This window comes from Natator depressus, chromosome 10, assembly GCF_965152275.1.
Source record: "Natator depressus isolate rNatDep1 chromosome 10, rNatDep2.hap1, whole genome shotgun sequence".
NCBI lineage: Eukaryota > Metazoa > Chordata > Testudines > Cheloniidae > Natator > Natator depressus.
Window position 1 is genome coordinate 10265765 of NC_134243.1, and position 21974 is coordinate 10287738.

Consider the following 21974-nt stretch of genomic DNA (forward strand, 5'->3'; position numbering starts at 1 on the left):
CACCACATATATAAAGTTTTAGACTTCGATTTTCATAGGAACCTTTGTAGTGGGGTCTATCATGCCTTCTCTACCTCCTGCTGGAGATGGCAGTGCTGATGCCCCCCAGCTTAAGGAAAATCCAGTCAGGTTGGGCAACCAAAAAGCCTTCGTCCTTCAGGAGCCTGGAAGGGCCAAGAGGAGACACTGACCAATCGGGAGCCAGCAGTCCTGTTCAGAAGGCTTGCCTGCCTCACCTCCTGTCATGGGGGGAAATGCTGGGACAGGAGAGGAGCTCCTAAGTGTTAGCCCAGAATCCCAGGGCAGATCAAAGCCTTTGCTTAAAACACTGCAACAAAATAGATAGCTTTTATGTTTAGTTGTTAGTTGAAAGGTGCGGACAGCCAAATTTGGAGTTTGTTTATTGCTGAACCATTTCAAGACTGAGGCTGAGCTCACAGCATGGGCCGTTCTAATCCAGCTGGGTTACCACTGCCCTAAAACAGGTGTCCAATCCCGAGTGAGTTTCAATGAGACTTGGGTGCCTATCTACTTTAAACTCCTTTGAAACTTCCATCTTTATTTGATATTAAGTGAATTTTATTAGTGGAGAAGTGAGTATTCATTCATGAAAGCATACACTATAAAGACTCTCATATTCTGGTTTGTTTCCTAACTGAACAGCTGCCACTTATGCATTTCCTCTCATCTTATTGATATGAGCTTCACCATTTTTCTTTCTCTCCCAGACACACAGACCAGACAGCTGGTCTCAACTTTATGGGATACATGCAGGGACACGAAGCCAGCTATTAGAGAGGGAAAGGTTTTGTTTTATATAATGACTCTCACATTCAAGATATCCCTACGGGCTTGATGATAATGGAGAACATTGTTATTGTAGTGAAAGTGGGAATTATGCAGTGAGCTATTATGTGCTCAGCAACAGCTAATGTGCAGCATTGGAAATTAGAATGGCTATTTTTGAGAAAGAGAATGTTTCCCAGGACATTGGGGTTCTCATCTACACTTTACTGGAAAGTTCCATGCATTGTTTAACCTTCCATTTGGGCTTATCAGTCCATAAGATGGATGGGAGTGTTAGCATGTGTATTTTTAAAATTTTTCTACAGCTATTTTCCTTCCCTGGGGACAGCACCTTGATGCGACGGGAAAACTTGTGTGTGCCACTGTCCCTGAGAGCTATGCCAGTAGAAGTTTTACCCCCTGGGGGGCCATCCAAGCTGGACAGGTCAAATGGTAGGGACCAGACAAAAAAACCCAGCCCCACTGGTCCTCCAGGTTGGGGGTGGAGCAATAGGCCAACAATGGTATGCTTGTAAAAAAATTATAGAAACACAATAAAGTAGCCATTCCAGAGAACAGCGAAATACACAGGGATGGTGGAGCCTTGTTCATGCCCCTCACATTGATGGTACAGGAAGGAATACTTGTGGCACCTTAGAGACTAACCAGTTTATTTGAGCATGAGCTTTCGTGAGCTACAGCTCACTTCATCGGATGCATAGCATATCGTGGAAACTGCAGAAGACATTATATACACACAGAGACCATGAAACAAAACTTCCTCCCACCCCACTCTCCTGCTGGTAACAGCTTATCTAAAGTGATCTTCAAGTAGGGCCATTTCCAGCACAAATCCAGGTTTTCTCACCCTTCCCCCCCCCCCATACACACATACAAACTCACTCTCCTGCTGGTAATAGCCCATCCCTCTTTGAAACCTCTCTTTATAATGCGCATGATAATCAAGGTGGGTCATTTCCAGCACTAATCCAGGTTTTCTCACCCCCCCCCAAAAACCACACACACAAACTCACTCTCCTGCTGGCAATAGCTCATCTTACAATGTGCACAGCAATAATCCAAGTTTAACCAGAACGTCTTGGGGGGGGTTTTGTAGGAAAAAAACAAGGGGAGATAGGCTACCTTGCATAATGACTTAGCCACTCCCAGTCTCTATTCAAGCCCAAATTAATAGTATCCAATTTGCAAATGAATTCCAATTCAGCAGTTTCTCGCTGGAGTCTGGATTTGAAGTTTTTTTGCTTTAAGATAGCGACCCTCATGTCTGGAAGGATTCAGATTCAGGTTCAGATCTAGAACTTGTTGGACAATCATATTTTATGAACTGAGAAATAAAATGCAAAACCCCCCTAGTGTTGCACTGTTATGTCAGAACTAGGCAAGAGCCAAAGTCTGCCAGCTGATCCCACAATCGTTTTACTCCAAGGCAGGAGGGCTACCAATTGAACATTCAGGCTTGCTTATGTTGGGGCTTTATTGTTATTGCCGCCTCATGAAATGTGGTTCTACTCTGAAAAGTGATTTTGTATAATTGGTATATTGGAATTCCATGCTTATATTCTTTCAGGCCAATCAACTTTTCTTCATTTATAAGCAAAAAAAAAAAAAAAAAAAGTTTTTCTGTCAGATCCACAGACTAAACTGAAGATCTCCAAGGCAAGTGGGATTCTTTCCTGCTGATGTAAAAATATCAGTACCAAAAATTCTACAGATCAGATTCTGTCATATCTTATTTTTTCTATAATATTTCTGAGGAACCCATCTCCTTGGTATTTAACTGGATTCAGTTACATCTGTGCAACCTCACTGTCACCAATGAGGTTCCACAGGTGTAAATTGAGGGCAGAAGTGACTCTGGATTTGGAATGTAGATAGTAATTCTGAGCCAGATTAAAATCTGGGGGTGCCCTGGCAGTGTGCATTAGAGCCAAAGAATGGAATAACAGGGAACTCCTTAGATCAGAACTAAGATGCAGTGGCAGAGCAGTGTGGGGGAAGCCTGCACAATGTCTGCTCACAGCTGCCTCTCCTAATTAGTGCAATTAATCCTCTTTTTTTCCCCGAGACTGCCACTTAAATGTTTTATTTAGACGATCAGCAAAGACCTGAAAGAAAATATCTGACTGCAGAAGGGGGTTGTGCATGATCAACACACTGCTTGATGGGAAAAGTTCAGTCTCCGAGAATCCTCTTTTACACAGTTCATCACATTCATTGTACTAGTGAAGCTATGATGGCTACAGGGATTACCTCTCTTTTCCGTAGTGATTACTGTGGCTTCCAGAGGCTCTCCCCAGCCCTGTCTGGTCTTGGCAGATGTCCGGAAGATGTATGCAGACTCAGGGCTGAGATCGGTAGCTGTGAATTGTCTGACTGTTGAGCCAACTTCCACTGTGGTGAACTTGTTAGGGCTGCTGGTTGCCAGGCGGTATGCAATTTGATATCCTGAATTCATAGCAACAAAAAGCAGAAGAGCGAAGAGAGGTTAGGGTTGTTTTTCAATCTTTTAGTGGGGGAAAAATGCCAAGACTATTAGTTCATCCTAATTACTTATTTATTTGAAGGCAAAACAAAGTAATTCAGCTTTATAACACCCTCTCCCCCAGCCAGATGCAGTACATTATCAGGGAAATTACACACATTGTGATGAATGGAAGGGCCTTCTGAGTATTAATCCACCATGAAACTCGTTTCACTTTTCATCCTTCACCAGAATGGGATATGAAAACAGTTTAATCTTTCCTGAGCATATTGGTACACTGAGAGAATGCCACAGGAACCAATAGAGTCCATACAATTGACTTTGACAGGCCAAGTCAGTTCACTGAAACTAATCTCCCCTTACTGTTCCCCTCCCGCTGACACATACACATTTACTGCAGAGCAGAGCATGCTGATTGAGAATTTTTTAAAATATGGGTATTCAGATTGCTTAGGTAATGCAACATTCATATCTCACACTCAGTTAATTCTCACATCTGTTTGGAGATATCTTTTTTCATCTTTCCTGCCCACGTGTAGATCTAGAATTCATGCTGTAGTTGATGGTACAAGCCTCTTTCTTTTAGTCACTTGGTGTTCCTGCTCTTCTCCTTCACTGCAGAAGATCAGGTTTCAGAGTGGTAGCCGTTTTAGTATGTATCAGCAAAAACAAGGAGTACTTGTGGCACCTTAGAGACTAACAAAATTATTTGGGCATAAGCTTCCCCACGAAAGCTTGCTTCTTTACCTACATTTTAAACAGACCAACTAATTTATTTGGGCATAAGCTTTCCCATGAAATCTTATGCCCAAATAAATTTGTTAGCGTTTAAGGTGCCACAAGTACTCCTCATTGTTTTTTTTAGAAGATCAGGAGACTGTGGGGTCCTGGTTGAAAAATACCCTGTATGCTGAAAAGCTGATACCACACGTCATCTGCTTAGTAAATTCTGCTCAGTCGACTCTAATCTCCTCTCAGGCCTTTCTGATGGTTATGAGTTTACAGTTTATCACACATTATTAATGATCCAACTGTGCAAACTAGTGTGTCCAGGATTCTCACACACCACAAACAACAACTGTCCCCCAAAGAGAGAATACCAAATGTTCAAACCCATTCTGGAAATACTACCAACTGCACCAGGTTCTCTTTCTCCTGGAGCGCATTGGCAACTTTTAGTCCAGCAACTATGTTCCAAAATCAATTCATACTAGAACTTGTGTGGTGCTCTGTTGTCCAAGCTGAATAAAGTCAGAACTGTTAAATGCTTCATCAAGTTACGCGAGAGAGGGTAATGGCCAAAAAACCCCTACAAAATAAAACAGCTGAATTCAGTTGTGACAGATTTCTGCCAAACCTTTGCTGATCTTCTGAAATACAAACAGCTCTGCAGAGACACTGATTTTCCCCCCTGAACTTTATATCCCCGCTACAGTGTTGAATGGCTACTAAATCTTGATTGCAATAAGAGCAGAAAGAGTGTTTCATACATGAAGGGCAACGCATGGAAAACTAAGGATATTAGTGGACATTAGACAAAATTGATGGCATCTATCTCCCACTGGGAAACTGCAGTGATTGTCATTCACCCAACTAACAAAGAAAGAAGATGCACAAATAGAGAATTAATGTACTTTTCAGAGTGAATTCTATATATGAGTATGTGTATTATCTTGTGAACCATAGAATTTACCTGGGATACAAATGGTGTTATATGTGTATGCAGACAGTGGTGATGATGGGGATGGGGTGTCACAGGGTGATTGGCCCCAGTAAATGAAGTAGGTCTAGCTCCCAGGTATGAGAGCAGGTGCTCCCATTTGGCTAATTAGGAGGGCTGCTTGGGTTAGTCAGGAACCCAGAGATGAGAGCAGACTGGTTCAGCCAGGAAGGGCAGGTGAGAGCTGTCAAAGACCAGTGGGACTGGAGGACGTCCTGGAAGGAAGCAGAAGGTGTTTCCTGGGGAAAAGTTGAAGACAAGGAGAGCTGCAAGAGGCATTTGCTGGCTGGCATCTCCAAGCCGGAGAGCCAGGACCAGAGAGGGTTGAAGACCGGGGAGCGGCAGAGGAGCTTACCTGCTGACATCCCCAGGGCTGGAAAGCTGAACCCAGGGTAACCACGAGAGCACTAGGGGGAGTGAAAGATGCTCCCAGCAGAGAGGCTGTGGGGTTCCTGCTAGGAAGAGTGGGGCTACACTCCAGTTGGAAGGGCTGGGGTGGCTGTCCTGGAACAAGGAAAAGAGAGGACGGACAGTGTCCAGGCATGACTGAAGGTGTCAGTCTGTGGTATGTGAGGGAGCTAGGGGCAAGATGTCTTGGGTTTTAAGGACTATATACACTGGGTGTGGGAAATAGACTATTTGGGACTTTTGGTGGGGATGATTTGAGCTATATTTTGGTAATGGTAATGTTGATGGACTAGAGGTTAAGTTTGCATGGAGTTATGTGGACTCTGAAAGGGGAAACCGAGGCAAATGAGACTGTCTTGCCATGGCCTGCTGCAGAAGGGTGATCCAGGTGGGGCCATCCTATTCCATGTTGTTACTGATGGCATTTCTCTTCCTTATATTTCCTTGTCTTTTTCTTTGGAGGCTATAAAGAAAGCTGTGGCAATGGTTAGCAGTGGGATTCTGAATGCTAGTACTGTATGCAGCTGTGACCCAGAGTTTCAGACCCTGTGGCTACACATGGACAAGGGTAGGAGACCAGTCTTCCTTGGTATTCAAATTACAGCAGGTAAAAAAGAGAGAGGGAGCCAATGGTCTCAGCCCATATAAGAATAATGACATATACAGATGATAGACTGGAAGACCAACATTTTCAAACCAGAGTGCATAAAGGTAGGCATCTAAATAACCAGCTTGCTTTTCAGATTACCTGTAGCTCCAATTGAAGTCACTGGGGGCTGTGAGTTTGCAGTACCTCTGTATATATAGCCACTTATTTAGGTGCATAAACATAGATTTCGGTGTTTAATTTTGGGCACCCAAGTTGGAAACTTCTGGCTTTGGAAAATAAGGTGAATAGTAAGAGGTTGGGTAGTTTTCTCAGAAACATTACAGGGCCACCTGAGATAGCACAGATTAGAAACCTGAGCGTGTGGATTAAAGTGCTGTCCTACTATGAACAGTGACTATAACATGACATGGTGAGGCTCTACATTTACTGTCTCTTGTAACAGGGTTGGCCATCTCCTAAGCAGCCTTTCATGACCAGAGCTTGCTTTGCAACATCCTACTTCTGTTTCCCTCTCTTCAGGGTCCCTTAAGAACAACACATAGATTTCCCTCTGGATTAATACCACCCCTACCTGGGGCGGGTTTAGTAGCAGAAACAATTCTTTGCCTGGGGTGTCATTAACACAGTTTAATAACAGAAATAGTTCTTAACAGACCACAGGGTCCCAAAATAAAGACCATCATCACACAGAAGTCTATACTTTGTGCGGGTGCCTTCTCTCACAGGCACAGCTTGGTCTTCTGTCCCAGATGGTTGTCACAGTCCATCCTCCCAGCTCTTCCTAGCTGGAGCCTTAGCCTTTGGGCAGCAGCATCTAGGGCCCAAACTTTGAGACCCAAACGTCATCTGGGTTTCCTCACAGGTGCCTCGTGATGCCTGGGCTCCTCTCTGACACACCCTTTATCTCAGGTCTCCCCTACAGAAGCCCTTCACACTCGCTGTAGTTTCTACAATTTCCTGATCTCTCCCTACTTCATTGCAACCTCTGGCTGCTTTTTATAGAGGAGTAGTCACATAGATCTCTTCCAGGTGTTGGCTAGCACCCCCGTTACATTTCTCTGTGACTTCCAGATCAAATATTTTCATTTTATGAGTATAAAGATGGTTTTCCAAGCTTATAGCTCTGAAATTCATCCTAAGATCTGAAAGTCAAGCTATGTACTTTCTGGCTGCTGCATCACTAATAAAGAGGGTGCAATTAGGGCTCAGTTAACAAGTGTGTTGATGACCCATGAGCCAGAAGACATTCCATTTTGCTATCTCAAAGGTATACTGGTCTGCAGTGCTATCAGGAAATTAAGACTAACATTTTCACAGTTGGGTGACTAAAACTAGGTACCTAAACAAAAAATGATTTGATTTTCATAGGTCCTGAGCACTCACAACTCCCAGTGATGTCTCAGAGGTACCCATCTTTGAACTTTCCAGCCTTACACTTTTCAGGCAAGTATATATAATCTATCCCTTTTGACCTATGGTTCCAAGCCTCTTGTCCGTCCTGCACTCATCACCATGGTATTTCAGCATCTTTAACACTAAAGTAGTCTGTCTTATTTAAAGTCCAGAGAAAGACAGATCAGTAGGAAGAGGAAGGGATATGTTGTGATCTTTTCTGTTTCTGTACATGTACAGAAAGCAGAATTGAGAGCACAGATACAAGTGACCGGAGTGGGGGAAACAGAAGAAAGAATGCATTGTGGAATTTATACAGTAGCAAGAGCAATGCAGGAAGAGGCAGATAAGATAGTTAAAGAAGTACAACAAGAGAAGATAAGAACAAGTAGTAAAACAGCAAGACTAGAGCCTGGAGGCAAAACATGGACTATTAAGAGAAAAGCAAACTCACTATCTAGCTGTTAAAGGTTAAGTATGTTATCAAAGGCAAATTATTGTTGGTCACTTTCCTACCTGTTCTAATCCCTCTGAACTATAAAATTTTAAGTATTAGACATGAATGCAAAGAAAAAAGTGTATTACTAAATGCTAAGACTAATGATAGACAGATGTACAAATGAATCAAGGAAATAGATTGACATACAGGGAATTATAATAACCAAGTTTTTAGAAGAACAAATTCTCACTACTGTTAATGCTAGTTTTACTGTTTAGAAGATTAACAAGTAGACTCACTTGTCTCTGACAGCTATACAAACTCCTTCAGTGCAATCTGAAAAAATACAAGCTATCGTCATTCTCTCCCACATTTGCTTTGCTGGCTGGCAGTCTGGGAAAGCATTCCCCTTCTTGCTGGTTTCAAAAAGAATTGATGCAATCAGAGACTCCAACCTTCTTCCCTCAGATGTTTCCTCAGAAGTCTACATCTAAAGTCCAACTCACTCTTGTTATCACGAAAGCACCTGAAAGATAGTTGGAATCTGCATCTTTAGTTTCTTGGGTCACTCTCTACTATGTCATCCTTTGATGTTCCAGAGTACCCAGCAGATGCTCAGTCATGGAAGAGCAAGTCTTGTCTTATTTTTGAGTGACACACAGGCAATATCTGAAGCATGGAGGTCTAAGCCACAGTCGAGCTTGGTTAAGTTAAGATGAAGTGAAATTAAAATGGTAAAATTATTAGATTGCTGAATTTTAGCAATAAAAGGATGGAAGAATGCAGGAAGAGTTGGGTAAAATCAAACAAGACAAATCAATAGAGGTAAATGGAAAGTGTTCAAAGTGAAATTAATACATGCCTCAGGGCATTAAGAAGCAATGTAGCAATAACTGCGAAAGGAGCTATAAAGGCTCCTGCAGATGAACAAGGAAGCTCAGAAAGGAACAAAGGATAAAAGAGTCCCAGAAATCTGGCAGAGAGGAGAGCTGGAAAGATTACTGAACGGAGTCAGTGAAATATGAATAAAACTTAAATGCAGAATGAAAAAAATTACACACAGATTATGACAATACGGCTTTTTTCAGATATAAGAAACCAGAGGGTCATGGGGAAAATAGAGTAAAAGATTTAAGAGGTGGCTCAAGTAAGTCTTCTGGGACAGGAAGATATTCTAGAAGAACGATATTCCAGAGGGCCAATCACAGTAACCATGACAGATACAGCAATTTCTTGCAATATCTACAAGGAAAATGCTGCAGTGCTTCAGTGAAGACACTACCTAGGTTGATCGGAGCACTTCTCCCATCAGTGTAGGTAATCCACTTCCCCATGAGGTAGTAGTTAGGTTGATGGGAGAATACCTAGGGAGAGTTGAGTGAAAATTCCCCACATCCAGTTATACAAAACCCCCAGCCTTCTGAAGCTATGCCCTGTGGAGAGGGTGATTGTTTTTGGATCACCTGTTATGTAAAGCCAAACTGTGATCAAAGGTTCAAACTATATAAAGGGAAGATTGAACTATTTCTCGTTGTTCTGGCTCTGAATCTGACCTCGTAATGAACTTGTAATCCCGGAAAAAAATAGTTGTGGGTTTTGCAGGACTGACACCTACCACAGCCTGAGGCTGCAGGTGGGGTGACGTCTTGTAAGCTTTTTAGCATGCGTCTAGGTTCATTTTTATTAATGTTTTCTCTGAATGCTTTAACCTTAAGAATAAATGTGCTTGCCTACAAAGAGCTGTGGTAATTTGTGAGAGCAATTACAGCTGTTCATAGCCTCTGGAGAGAAGCAAAGTGCAGACGCTGGCCTGTTTAGGTAGTCTGGCTTGCTGGAAATATCTCAGTGTAGGCAGGGAGCTATGCAGCCTGGAAAACCCATCAGAAGGGAGAGGAACACAGGTCTTTACCCAAGAGAGGTGATGGCTGAGGAGCCAGGACCCTAGAGTAGGAATACAGATGCAATTGCCCTGAAACTGTGACTTTAACTTTAAGTTGTTTTAGCCTTTTCCTTACTCTTTTCCCACATAATGCCTGACCCTAAATCCACTACCATCCCTGGGAGCCTTTCCATTGACTTCAGTGGGCTTTGGATCAGGCCCACAGTGCATAACAAAAAAATAGATATATTCTTTAGGAATTTTTTTTTTTTTTTAAATGTGCTTACATTTGCCTGAGCATCTTTTAAAATACTTTTTGCGTGTCTGCAATCAGTTTCATATGGCTGTGCTTTCTGAACTGAATAAAAGGCAACAGTTTAAACTGCCTGTTAAATGTTAGGTCACTGTAACACAACCACTTGATTCCCCAAAGCAAACAGGCAGGAGAATGACTACAGACAGTGAATACTAAAGCATCTTTCAAGCTCGTCACCATACAAAACCTTTCAGAACCGACAGCACTGCTCACATGGGCTGTGATGCATCAGAGCGATAAACACTCACTAATTTGTCATAGAACTTAGGAAAAGCTGAATGATATTGAAAAGTTATAGCCTGCCTGATTGTTTATTTTACCATTTGTGCTATTTAAGGGCCAGGGTGCGTGCAAACGCAATACAGGATTAAAATGTGAATTTGCAAAAATGGATTACATCCAATTTTTGTTCTAATTCTCAGACGAGTTCTTACACACAGTTTTGCAATAAGCTGCAGGTAAATGTTAGACACAAGGATACCATGAGGAATACTAACCAGGGATTGGAAGGGTGCCGAATGAGCTCTCATTCTCAGTGAACCGCTCACAGATATGAAGAGCACATATCCATAGTAATGCATCACTTTGTTTAAATAGTATGTAAAGGAACTGTGTCTCGTGGCAAGTGGATGGAATGCAGAAAAGAAGGAAGAGTAGGGGCCCAGGTCGTTACTTCAACACTCCCAAAAGAGGAGTTAGAAATATCTGCAGCTCTCCATAGTAAAATATTTAAACAAACAAGTATTTTTCCCTCTAGGTGCCTGCCAGTGTTGCATGCTGCTAATCCCTCTCTGAAATGCTAGAACATGTTTTAATATGGATTACAAAAATGTTAGCTACAAAGGTGTTTGAATGCTCAGAGGGCCACACTAGCAGAGCAGAAACATTGATTCTAAGCCTTTGATTCTAATGTTGCTCTTGAGGGGAAAAAAAAGACATTTTCTCTTTCCAGCACCCCTGATGGTTTGCAGGGCGCCCTCCAGAACTGTATTAACCTATTTTCACCAACATTTCCAGTTCAGTACACTTGGCTGTGATGGTTACAATTGCTTTCTAAAAGTTCACTGCAGTAAGGAGATTTAAAAAAACAATACAGGAAAAAAGAGCAAATTGTAACCTTCATTTTCCAACAGTGTCGCAGGGCTATGCTATTTTTCACATATTTTTGGGGTACTCTTCTTTTGTTAGAAGGGATAAGATATACCCTATGTGGGTAATTCTTACCCTTTCATTGTGACATTGCCAACTAACTACTTCCTTCCTTGGACCCTCATGTTATTATTTACCATGTTTATTGAGGTAGCGCCTAAGAGTCCATACAAGAATGGGGTTGCAGTTTGCTAGGCCCTGTGCAAACACAGAATAAGAGATAGTCCCTCCTGTAAGGAGCTTACAGTCTAAACAGATAAGGCAAAGATCAGCAATGAGGCATAGTGTGACAGAGGAGGCACAGTTTATAAAGTATTTTTTAATATTTTCCCAATATTCTTTATCAGTTGGGATTTTCTGTAGACACATTCTATGCTTCAAATCCTAGTTTCCATTGGAAATAAGCACATAGGAGGTAGTTCTCCTTTATTTAAAAAACAGACAGACACCCAACACCTCAAACTGCAGGATTCTGTCTCTGACAGCTAACTGGTGCCAACTTTCATGCAAAGACTTTTTTTCTTGTATTCAGGAGATCCCTGCAGCAGCTGCCTTCAAATCACATCTGACGACTTGCCTGCTGCTTCAGGTGCCAGGATTTCCTCACTTGAGCACTTTTGGAGGACGTGAACCTGAGCAGTTTCTACAGCGATTGACTCAAGATTTGAACAAAATGCAAAAAAAAAAAAAAAAGCCTGTAATTTAAAGGGACACTGTCAACCTAGTAAAACCCAAACTATGGGCCTCCCTTAAAATTATCCTAATGCTATGGGAAATTATCTCAGAATTCTAAATACAAACCCAAACTACAGCGATGCCAGGTAACCCTAGAGACAGAACCAAGGCAGCAGAGTCTAAAAGAATGAGTACAAGATGAGAAGTCAGGCTCTCAATTTCCCCATTTTTAAAATGGGGATTAGCATCCCTACGTACCTACCAGGGCTGGTGGGAGGATTATTAATATTAGTCCAGAGCTTTGAAGACAAAAGTGCTATTTAACTACTCAGTACTTTATTATTAGAGGCAGGAATGGATTAATATCTTGTAAACATCTTCATACAGATCACATTGTTTTTGTAAAAGTGACTGCTGGTTTGTGTGCTGGAAAGCCATCTTGAGAGGTCAGGGTAAAGGAAAGGTGAGAAGATATTTCACAGATTCTTGTCATTCAGTTAGCTACTACTATTGCTCTTGATGAAAAGCTAATTGTGAGTTAACTCCTTGTGACCTGACAGATGGTATTCTCCAAAGAAAAGTGATAAAGCAAAACACAAGAACACATACAACTAAGAGCTTAGGTGGTCCTGGCATCACAAGGGAAAAACCAACTCTTCCCCTGCCATAGAGTAGGAGGCAACTCCCCAGATACTCATCTAAAAAGGATACAAAACAGAAAAATGGGACACAATTTAAATATAGTGCCATGAGATGACGTGCATCTGACTCATGCAAATGTGCACCCTGGGGATCAGAAGAGTGTTACATTAGTTATACAGAATCTCACTGACCCTTCCAAATCCCATCAAGGGGTACCACGCGTCTCAGCTGACAGCAATGTAATATTTTCATTTGTTCACCTGTGAACTGGCTTGGATGTGCTTTCTAGTACTGAAAGCAAGAGGAGAATAAGCACATATTCATAGTTCTCCTTCTGTTCTATCTCCGCCTCTTCCTAACCGTTGTGTTTGGAAATTTAAATGTTGCCTCTCTTACCCAGAATAATTCCATTGGGTTCCTCTGGTGGTTGCCATACAATTCGTACTGATGTCAGTCTCACTTCAGGGAACACCAGCCTTACAGGAGGTCCTGGGGCTGAAAAGAACAACCAAAATCACAAAAGTGGATATTACGTACCAAAGGAACTGCTAGTTCTGTGACAACTGCTTGTTTAAAAACTCCTCTGTCTACTCTATACAGACGTCAGGCCAAGCAGTATCTAACCAGAACTCCAGAGATGGCTGTGAGCTTATGATGCTGTACATTCACACACTGGTTACATGGTGAGGAATTCTGTGAAAGGCTGGGTGCCTCTAGCACCACAGAAGAGTAAATATAATACCGCAACCACACACCCTAGAATGTTTTGCTGCTCCTATAAAAGTGTGTTACAAGGATGCTTTGACAGATGAGTTCTGACCTATGTGAGAATGATCTCATAACAGCATAGCTGGGAATCCCTGTGAGCCAATCAGATTACACACTTCATCTAAGTCACTACATAGCTGATTATATTCTAGGGTGCGAGGCACTGAACTACCTTTACAGAGAGAGATAATGTGTCAGCTTAATCCCCTTCATGCCTGTTGAAACTGAATAATATCGTCTAACTGTGTTGGCAGCCCTAGCTTTGAACTCCCTTCTGATTTTACATATGTACGCGTGTCTAGGCTCGAGAACCTTTGTGAGGTCAGAAGCCCATTAACACAGATGGCTGGCACCCAGGTTGTCCATCTCAGGTTCACAAGGTGAGTTTATGCGAATTCACAAATACGCAGGCTCTGAAATTCTCCTTAAGTACAAATCTCACCTGCACTCTCATTGATGATACTTTTAATTAAATTGAACTGAAAGAAGACACAACATGTTTATGTCAGGAGTTTGGAGATGGAAGAACAATTTGTGACATTTGCCAACATGTACTTTAGGAGGGAACTGGTATAATGAGCTTGTCTTTGACAAACAACCTTAAACATTTCTCATTACATTCTGGTTTATGGAATTCAGTGAACGCACCATCTCCCTGTAGAGTTTGCAACAATAATCTCCTCTCTGCCTCGTCTCTTAGAAAAAGGCCAAGTTACCACACAGCTAGTGTGTTAGGAGAATGACTAAAGCAATGATTGGGGGTAATTGCGCTCTTCCTATGTGCAAGGCACATCCTTAGTGCTTTGTTGTGGACTGCAGAAAATATTGTACTAAATCAGAAATCTGAACATGTTCTCAGTCCAATGTAATTACTTAAATAAAGTTTCTTATGGAAATCTACAGTTATTTAATTTCTGTTGGGAGCTTTAGATCCAAAAGTATTTGGGTTTTTTATTTTTATTTATTTTTATTAGGATGAATACAAAAAAAGAGTTTTCAACTGACACATTCTTTTTACTTGCTTATACTCTACAGAAAATGCAGAGAAAATGGTCACCTTTAAGTGTTTGACATCTGTAAAGCTGAAAAATATTTTTACTGCTAATGGAAACTGCAGTGAAAATACACCAGGAATACTCTCATCACACGGACAAGTTTAAACAGAAACAGGGGGTGGCTCTAGTCCTTTCAGCACATCAAACTGCACAGAGGAATCTTTGAGCTCATAGGAAGCACTGTGGCCGGGCTTGGGGGGGCGCGGGGAGAAGGGAGGATTACAAAGGGAAGCTTATATGGTCACTTTTCAAAGATCAGTCTCTTATTGACCAGAACAAGAAGGTGAATGATTGACAGACCTGTGGGTTGGGTTTAAACAGCAGGCTGCAACTTTATTAATTTTACCTTGTGGAGGGACACTTCATTGCCTGCGCCACTCTCACATATGAGGCATTTAATTAATTTGTTCCAGTGAGGGTTCCAGGGCTTTTACCACAAACCAAAAAATAAGCTGAGGTACATCCTTCCTGGTCTACTCAGGGACTCAGTTCAGTTGTGAAACCTCTTTCCCCTGGTTCTCCACGTAAGGAGGCTGGAGTGACAGAGGCCACAAAGGCATGAGTGGGGAACCTCAGTCCTGAAAGACTTCAAAGTTCTTCTACTTCATGACAGCAAGGTCCAGCTGCACAATCCTAGAGGTCTTGTTGACCTCTGGAAGCTGGCTCTTCTCGCCTTTACTCCTGGGCACCAGCTGCAAGTTATGACGAATCAGCAATTATAACAGTGTTATAAGTAGGGCTCCGTGTCTGTCACGGAGGTTGCGGAAGTCACGGATTCCGTGACTTTCTGTGACCTCCATGACTTCTGCAGCAGCCAGCATGCCTGAGCCAGGGCTGCCCATGCAGCTGGCTCAAATAGGCAAGGTGGGGAGGGGAACGCAGCACGCATTCAACTGTCCCCATCCCCCCTTACCCAGCCAATGGCTAAGGAGAGAACTGAAGGGGGGAAACCCCCTCGCTGCTGTGCATGCATTTGGACTTCTCTCATTCCCTGATGCCCAGTCAAAGTACCTTTCCCGGTAAAGGCAGCACAGGGTATTCTTTTGCAGAACATTGGTATAGATCCTCTTACTGGAATGCCAAACTCCATATCTCCTTCAGGCCCAGTCAGGGCTAAATTTGTTTATTGTGTCCTATTATAGCATTTCTTTTTTTAGTGCTAAGATTGTAGTTCTGTAGAAGTTCATAATTGGGCTGTCAAACTTCACTCCAACCTGGAACTAACTGTATGACGTTTGAATGAGTGAGAAATAGAGTTTTTTGCTTTTGTCATTTATGAGGGGAAATGCTTTCAGTTTTTGGGCCCAGAACCTCAGCTTGCCCCCAACATTGTGAGAATTGACACTAGTCAAGGATCAGATTCTTTATGTTAAAATTGTAAGCAAATCTAGGCTATATTTTTAAAGCTTGCATAATGAAAACAGCTTTGATTTTAAAAAGAAATGCTAGAATGTATGGGAAGAACACTTGAGTGACCCATAAACTCACCATCATCCTTGGTTCTCTCGATGACTGGAGGGAAATTAGGGACCCCATCTCCAATACGTGTGAACGCCAGCACCTGAATCTCATAAAGCACATATTTCCGCAAGCTGGCCAGCAGGACAGACTGGGTGTGATTACCTCTCACTATTTGGGTCTTTGGTTCAGAGTCCAAATCTTTTGCTTTAAACAGAATCTGCAAGAATAAACACAACAGAAAAAGTATGGTTATCAATCATTATTCAAAAGGATTGCAAGAAAGATTGTATGTATTTTAAGGTCTTCCTGATCTTAAAATATAAAACAACAGATTCAACTGCACTCTTTTGCACAGAGTAAACAGGTAATCCCATAGACATGAGCACTGGCTGTATATAACACAGAGGGTAAGCCATGAACTGCTGTACATGTAAAGGGAAATCAGTGATACTGCATGCTTGAACCTGAGAGATTATGACTTTAGAAGACAAAGGGCATTGTTAGAAACAATGCAACTCTGCTGGATACTTTGCCCTGATCTCTGGTGACTGAACTGCAATGATCTGGGATGATGAGGTGAGTATGGGCAAGCCTGTTCCAGGATCTTGACTGATATCTCTTTCTATGGTCTCCACTTTGAGCTGCAGGTGTAAATTCCAGTTCAAGGAGACATAGCATGCTTTAAACAGAAAGTAGACATGCGATGTGAGCAGCAGGAGAAGCTAGCTGCCCCGAGTGCTTACCCATCTGAGTTTGTATGAAGTTGGGGTACCTAGCCCGCTCCTGCTGTTCACATCACTGTGGCAACACTATTTTTAGCATGCTAGCTTGATCAGAGCTAGTGTAGTTTATATCTCCAGCTCCAAGTGTAGACATACCCTAAACCAATCAGATCACTCCTCTGAAGAAAGAGCACATTTCCTGACCCTTCTCAAAAGATAAATGGGTAAATTAATATGCATCTGGTAGATAATAACTATCAAACGGAAAAACAGCCTAGCAAATGTATTAAAACATTTGACAGCATGAAATCTCAACTGTGTACCTTGTAGCCCAGGATAAGTCCATTCTGCTCTGGTTCAGGTACTGATGTCCATGTCAGTAGGATCTGGGTGGAGCTTACAGCTTCAGCTGACACATTCTCAGGGGGAGCAGAAGGAACTGCAATCATATGGAATCACAGACATTAGAGACAGGTCTTCCCTATTATGTCACCTAATCCATCGCCCTGCCAGCTCAGGATTGTTCCCTACAGAGCATTTGCATCTGTCTTGTTTAGTCTAGTTTTCAGTGTCCGTTGCAAGACTTCTCCACAGCCTAAAACAGATGAATGTCCATTTTTCTCTGATATTCACACTATATTTCCCCCTCTTAAATCTCATCCTATTTTTCCTAGCTCTATCCCTCCTTCTACACTAATTCTTCCTGCAGATCATGACATTTGTGAACAAGCAAAGGTTCTAAACTATGGACAGTCCATTCCTGGGTGCTCATTTGTTTTATTTTTATAAAATAATGATAAAGATGGAAATTGGGATTTAAACACTCAGCATTCTATATACTTTATAATAATGAGAATCAAGTTAACATTGGACTAATGTAAATATCTTTCTCAATATCTCTGTCACACGTTTTATTTCCCTGCGTTGAAAGCCAGAGATCCTTATATGCTGGAAATTTATCTGAAGGTGCAAATCTGTTCCAACAAGAAGTTTTACATCTGCCCTGCTTCCTATGCTATCTGAAAGGAAATTACAGCATCTTGTCTAGAATTGGCAACAATTTCAGCCTTTGGATTGAGCCCAGACCTCCCGATTTACTGAGGACTGCTCCAACCTGCAAGCCTTTCGATTAGGGTGTAGTGTACAAAATGACAATGTTGTAGATCTATCACTGAGGAGCTTGGCTTGGATCAGCAGGGTATAAAAGAAAGACATGTCTATTTCATTTAAATTATAAAATGTAATTATTGGGCTTTATGAAACTAGAAATACGACTGCAACTGAAATTATGGACTCCTCACTAACCTGAGAGCGGAGGGATTCTGCATCCTCTGACTATATTACCTCTCCAGGCATCACAGAAGAACCACACAACCACAAGTTTAACACCATGCAGTTATGCAATTAAATTTGGAGGCTGCTTTTAAAGGTTCAACGAACAAGATTTTATTTCGGCTCTTTCATCTTTTTTTCTGTGCATTTCTAATGTCTGAAGGGCGTAATCCTTTTTTAAAGCATGATACACCTGTTAAGCTTCAGAGACCATTCATTTGCCAAGGAAGAGAATGTTACACAAGCACACGTGGAAAAGAAAGCTTGAATAAGGTTCTGAGTGCATCACCAAGGGAGCGCAGTGCCCCTGAAAAAGCTAGCACTCTCCTTGCAGTCCAAATGAAAGCAGAAGAAAAGCTGTTATGGAGGGCTCTCTCCTGAGGCTGTAAGCGGCAAGAACAGTATAATCAGTATGACACAAGAATTAATATATATTGGGGGGAAAATTCACCAACCTGCACCCCAGTGCACTGAAGGTTAACCGCATATACAGTCATTTCTGAAACAATTTTCCTGTTACCAGTTACTTGGGACAAGAGAAACACAGCACCGTCACATGACAATGCAGCAGACTGAAATCAGATTTTTTTCCCCCTCTCTATGCTGAAGTGTTTTTTATCTTCTTCTAGATTTATCCCCCACAAGGATATAATTATGTTAGAGGAAAACAGATTGCCAGGAGCCATGAATGTCTTTGGATCCCTGCCATAACTTTATCTGTAGATCTTCACAAAGAGCTACTCCCACATGAATTACTTTGGAGGGAGAGGGAAAGGAATCAGAGAAAGTGTAAAGGAAAGCAGCCCCTTTCTAGCCAGATTTATTCATATTTTATTTGCTTTGAATTTTCCTTTTTACAAGAGAAGACTTCTTTATTTTATGAAGAATCTTTTGCTTTTTGGTCAGCTGCCATAAGTTCTCCAGAGTTCACAGAAGGTTGCGGCTGAAGTTGTCCCCACAATGTATGCATGCATCTTTAGGCTGTGTATATGATCACTTATTGCTGCTAGGAGGAGTCTAAGTCTAACAATGTAGGACATGGAGCTTTCTGAAGATTTGCTAGCCCAAATCTTGATGGTCTCTCTCACCTCTCAGTAATGGACACGGCAAATATTTCCCCAAACTTTATCTTAGGAATGTAAGCACAATACCTAAATGGCAGCTTTTTTTGTGTATCAGGTGCTTACCAAATCTTTAGTTTGTGTCTGTTCTGGCACTCCACTGCACTTCTTTTTTTGATGGTCATGTTTCTATTCCAAGGGGGAACCAGATTCAAGATGATCATTAGACAGGGAACGTGAATGTGTGTGTTTGTGTATTGTGTTTAGTGATAAGGAGGTTGAATTTATGGTTGTTTTTCATTGGGTGCCACAACCAGAATACAATGTTGAAAAAAAGACATGAAGTTGAAGCTAAATGTTGAGACAATCTACTGTTCTTCATGAGGTAGTCAGAAGTAATGCCAACTTCACAGGGTACTTTGCGTGATCAGACATGGGAAACTACAGAGAATCTACTGGTATTTTCCACTGGATCTTAGCAGAAGCTCATGGTTTTGCAGTTACGTTCAGCATCACCATAGCCTCATTCTGTCCATTGTACCTGGAGTGCCTCACTGTGGCAGGACTATACATCCCTGTCTTGACTCGAACAGTCTCATACTGAAAATGCAACAACGATTCATAGTTCATCTCTTTATCTATCTCAGTGACAATCCTTACAAACTATTGGTCTCTATTTTGGATTTGACCAGGAAAATTCAACTGTCTTAGAAGACGCCACATGTGGAGTGGTCCACTGGTTCCTTGTATTAGCTCATTTAAGTTGACTGAATCATTGTCACATTTGAAAGCTGATAATTTGTACATCTTATGTTAGTTAGAGGTGAGGGTTCAGACCTATAGCTATGGTAAAAATAACAGTGTTGCACCATAAAACCCTCTTTGTCTATAAAGCGAGTTAGACTTTATAGGCCAGATCCTCAGCCGGTGTAAATTGATATAGCTCCATCAGCTACAATGGAACAATGCTTCTTTACACCAACTGAGGATTTGGCCCTATTTCTGCAATAAAGCAATGCTTTATCTCAGAATCTTAATTGCTTCCTGAGGATCAATGTCTGAAACACTAAGAACTTGATCCTCCCACAGATACGTGACTGTGCTTGTGTAGCAGCTGATTTTGTAAGACGAGTGGCTATGCACAGCCACGTAATCAGGGAGCATTATGAGCCCACAAATACTAGGGCAGTGGATTGGCGCATTTGAGATGAATTATGTGAAAACATGAGGTTATGGATCAAGAAAGAAACATTCGAATCAAGGTTGTATGAACGCTGTGAAGGTCTAGTTAGCATTTCTGTAGTTGAAATATGTAATCTTGAAAACCAATTCCCATCACAATGAGTGGAAATAGAGTTTGTAAATTGTCATTCTGTGATTATATTACACAGTGAAATTAACGGAATTATTTAAGTTCCCAGAGTATAAAAACATTTTGGATCAATAAAATCTGTCCTTTTTGAAGCCCAAATTCATCTCTCTCTCCTCTTCAACAACCTGTTTTTGTATCCAGGATGTGGATCTTCCTTTCACTTTGTTCATCCTTCCTGCTGTCTACTCTTAAGCCATCCCCCAACCAATCGCAATATTGCTTCTCCATGCTCCGTCTGTTTGGTTGCCTCAAGCCTTCTTTATAATGAAATGCATTAAAAGACAGAGTAGCTGCAGTGACATGCAACTTATGGTTAGCACGTGTGCTCAGCTAACAGTGACATAATCACAAATCTTAGAAAAACCAGTCATCCAGATGCAATTTTTCTTTTTAATAAGGATCGTGGACTCATCCAGCTGCACTGACATATAGGATACCAAGAACGAGGTTAGTGCCTGAACTCACTTCTCAGGATGCCACCCTGGGCTGTCGGTTAGAGCTCTGCACTGGCAGTTGAGAAATACAGGCTCCGGTCTTGGCTCTGCCACTGCATGGCCTTGGATGAGTCAACTTTGGCCTGATTGTCAAGAGCGCTGAGCACCCACAATTCTAGTTAAAATCAGTCTTTCTAAGTCTCCCCATCTGTAATATAGGATATCAATTCTTACCCACCTTCTACCTACCTCACAGGAATGTTGGGAGAATTTTTGTAAGGCATTCTGAGCGTATAGACCTCTGTATAAATGCTAAGTATTACTATTATGCTCACTCCCTGAAAGAAGTGGCTGATGGGACTTGCTTTGCCTTGAATCCTCCCTCTCCACGCTCTGGCTTTAGGGGTACCCTACTCACACTTTAGCCCAGCCATGCCCATGAATACAAGGCCTGTCAGGTTAATTTCAGCCTTGATGAAGTTTTTGTTTTCAACACAGCAGGTTGCTCCACCAACATTTGTTTTCTTGTGCCACTTCATCTGAAAAGATGCAGCCTAATGTATGATTCTTAACTGTGCACCAAGATGCTTTATTCTCGCAACAGATACAGACACCAAAGAAAATACATGGAAAACAAACAAACAAACAAACAAACTAGTCCTTATGACCCAAACCAGTGTTCAGCATCATTTTGATTCCAGTTTTCTTTCTTTCTCCTCTAGAATTGCTTGCCAAATTAAATATTTTTTTAACTTTGGGAGAGAAAATGCTGAAATATACACATGGAACCTTTGATCTTTAATGGATGATCTGGACCACTATCATCCCAAGGTTTTATGAAATCATTTAATCTCAGTATCTGTTATTTTTCAGAGGAATTGTTTGAACAGCAATAGAGAAAAAGAGGAAATGCAGTTATCTCCTTATAATGATACGGAGCTCTTCAAAACTATTTTATTCTGGGACATACTATCTCAAACTCCATTACAAACATGTCTTGTTTAAAATACCCCTAGCAATAACATTCCAGTTACTAGGAAAAACCCAACACTTTAAAAGGAAGGGGCTCAAAGAGTTTGTTTAACCTTTTACCTTCAGTTAGTTCAAAGGTTAGCTGTCTGAACCAGGAGACCAAATCATGCAAGGTGCTGAGCACCTGTTGCTTCCATTGGTAGCTTTGGCACATTGTCTTTATTTACTTACAAGCAGATGCGCATATACACACACAGCATGTACAGTATTAAGTTTCA

At 41.6% G+C, this 21974-nt stretch overlaps 1 protein-coding gene across 1 annotated transcript in view; it reads right to left on the minus strand.

Moving 5' to 3' along the window:
* The window catches only part of SDK1 (sidekick cell adhesion molecule 1), a 655892-nt gene that overhangs the window by 84478 nt on the left and 549440 nt on the right, over nt 1-21974 (minus strand). The window contains exons 27-30 of the mRNA XM_074965177.1: nt 16849-16964; nt 15831-16020; nt 12916-13014; nt 3058-3252 (exon numbers count right to left, since the gene is read on the minus strand). Of these exons, the coding sequence (XP_074821278.1) occupies nt 3058-3252; nt 12916-13014; nt 15831-16020; nt 16849-16964 (600 nt within the window). The remainder of the gene's footprint in view (nt 1-3057; nt 3253-12915; nt 13015-15830; nt 16021-16848; nt 16965-21974) is intronic.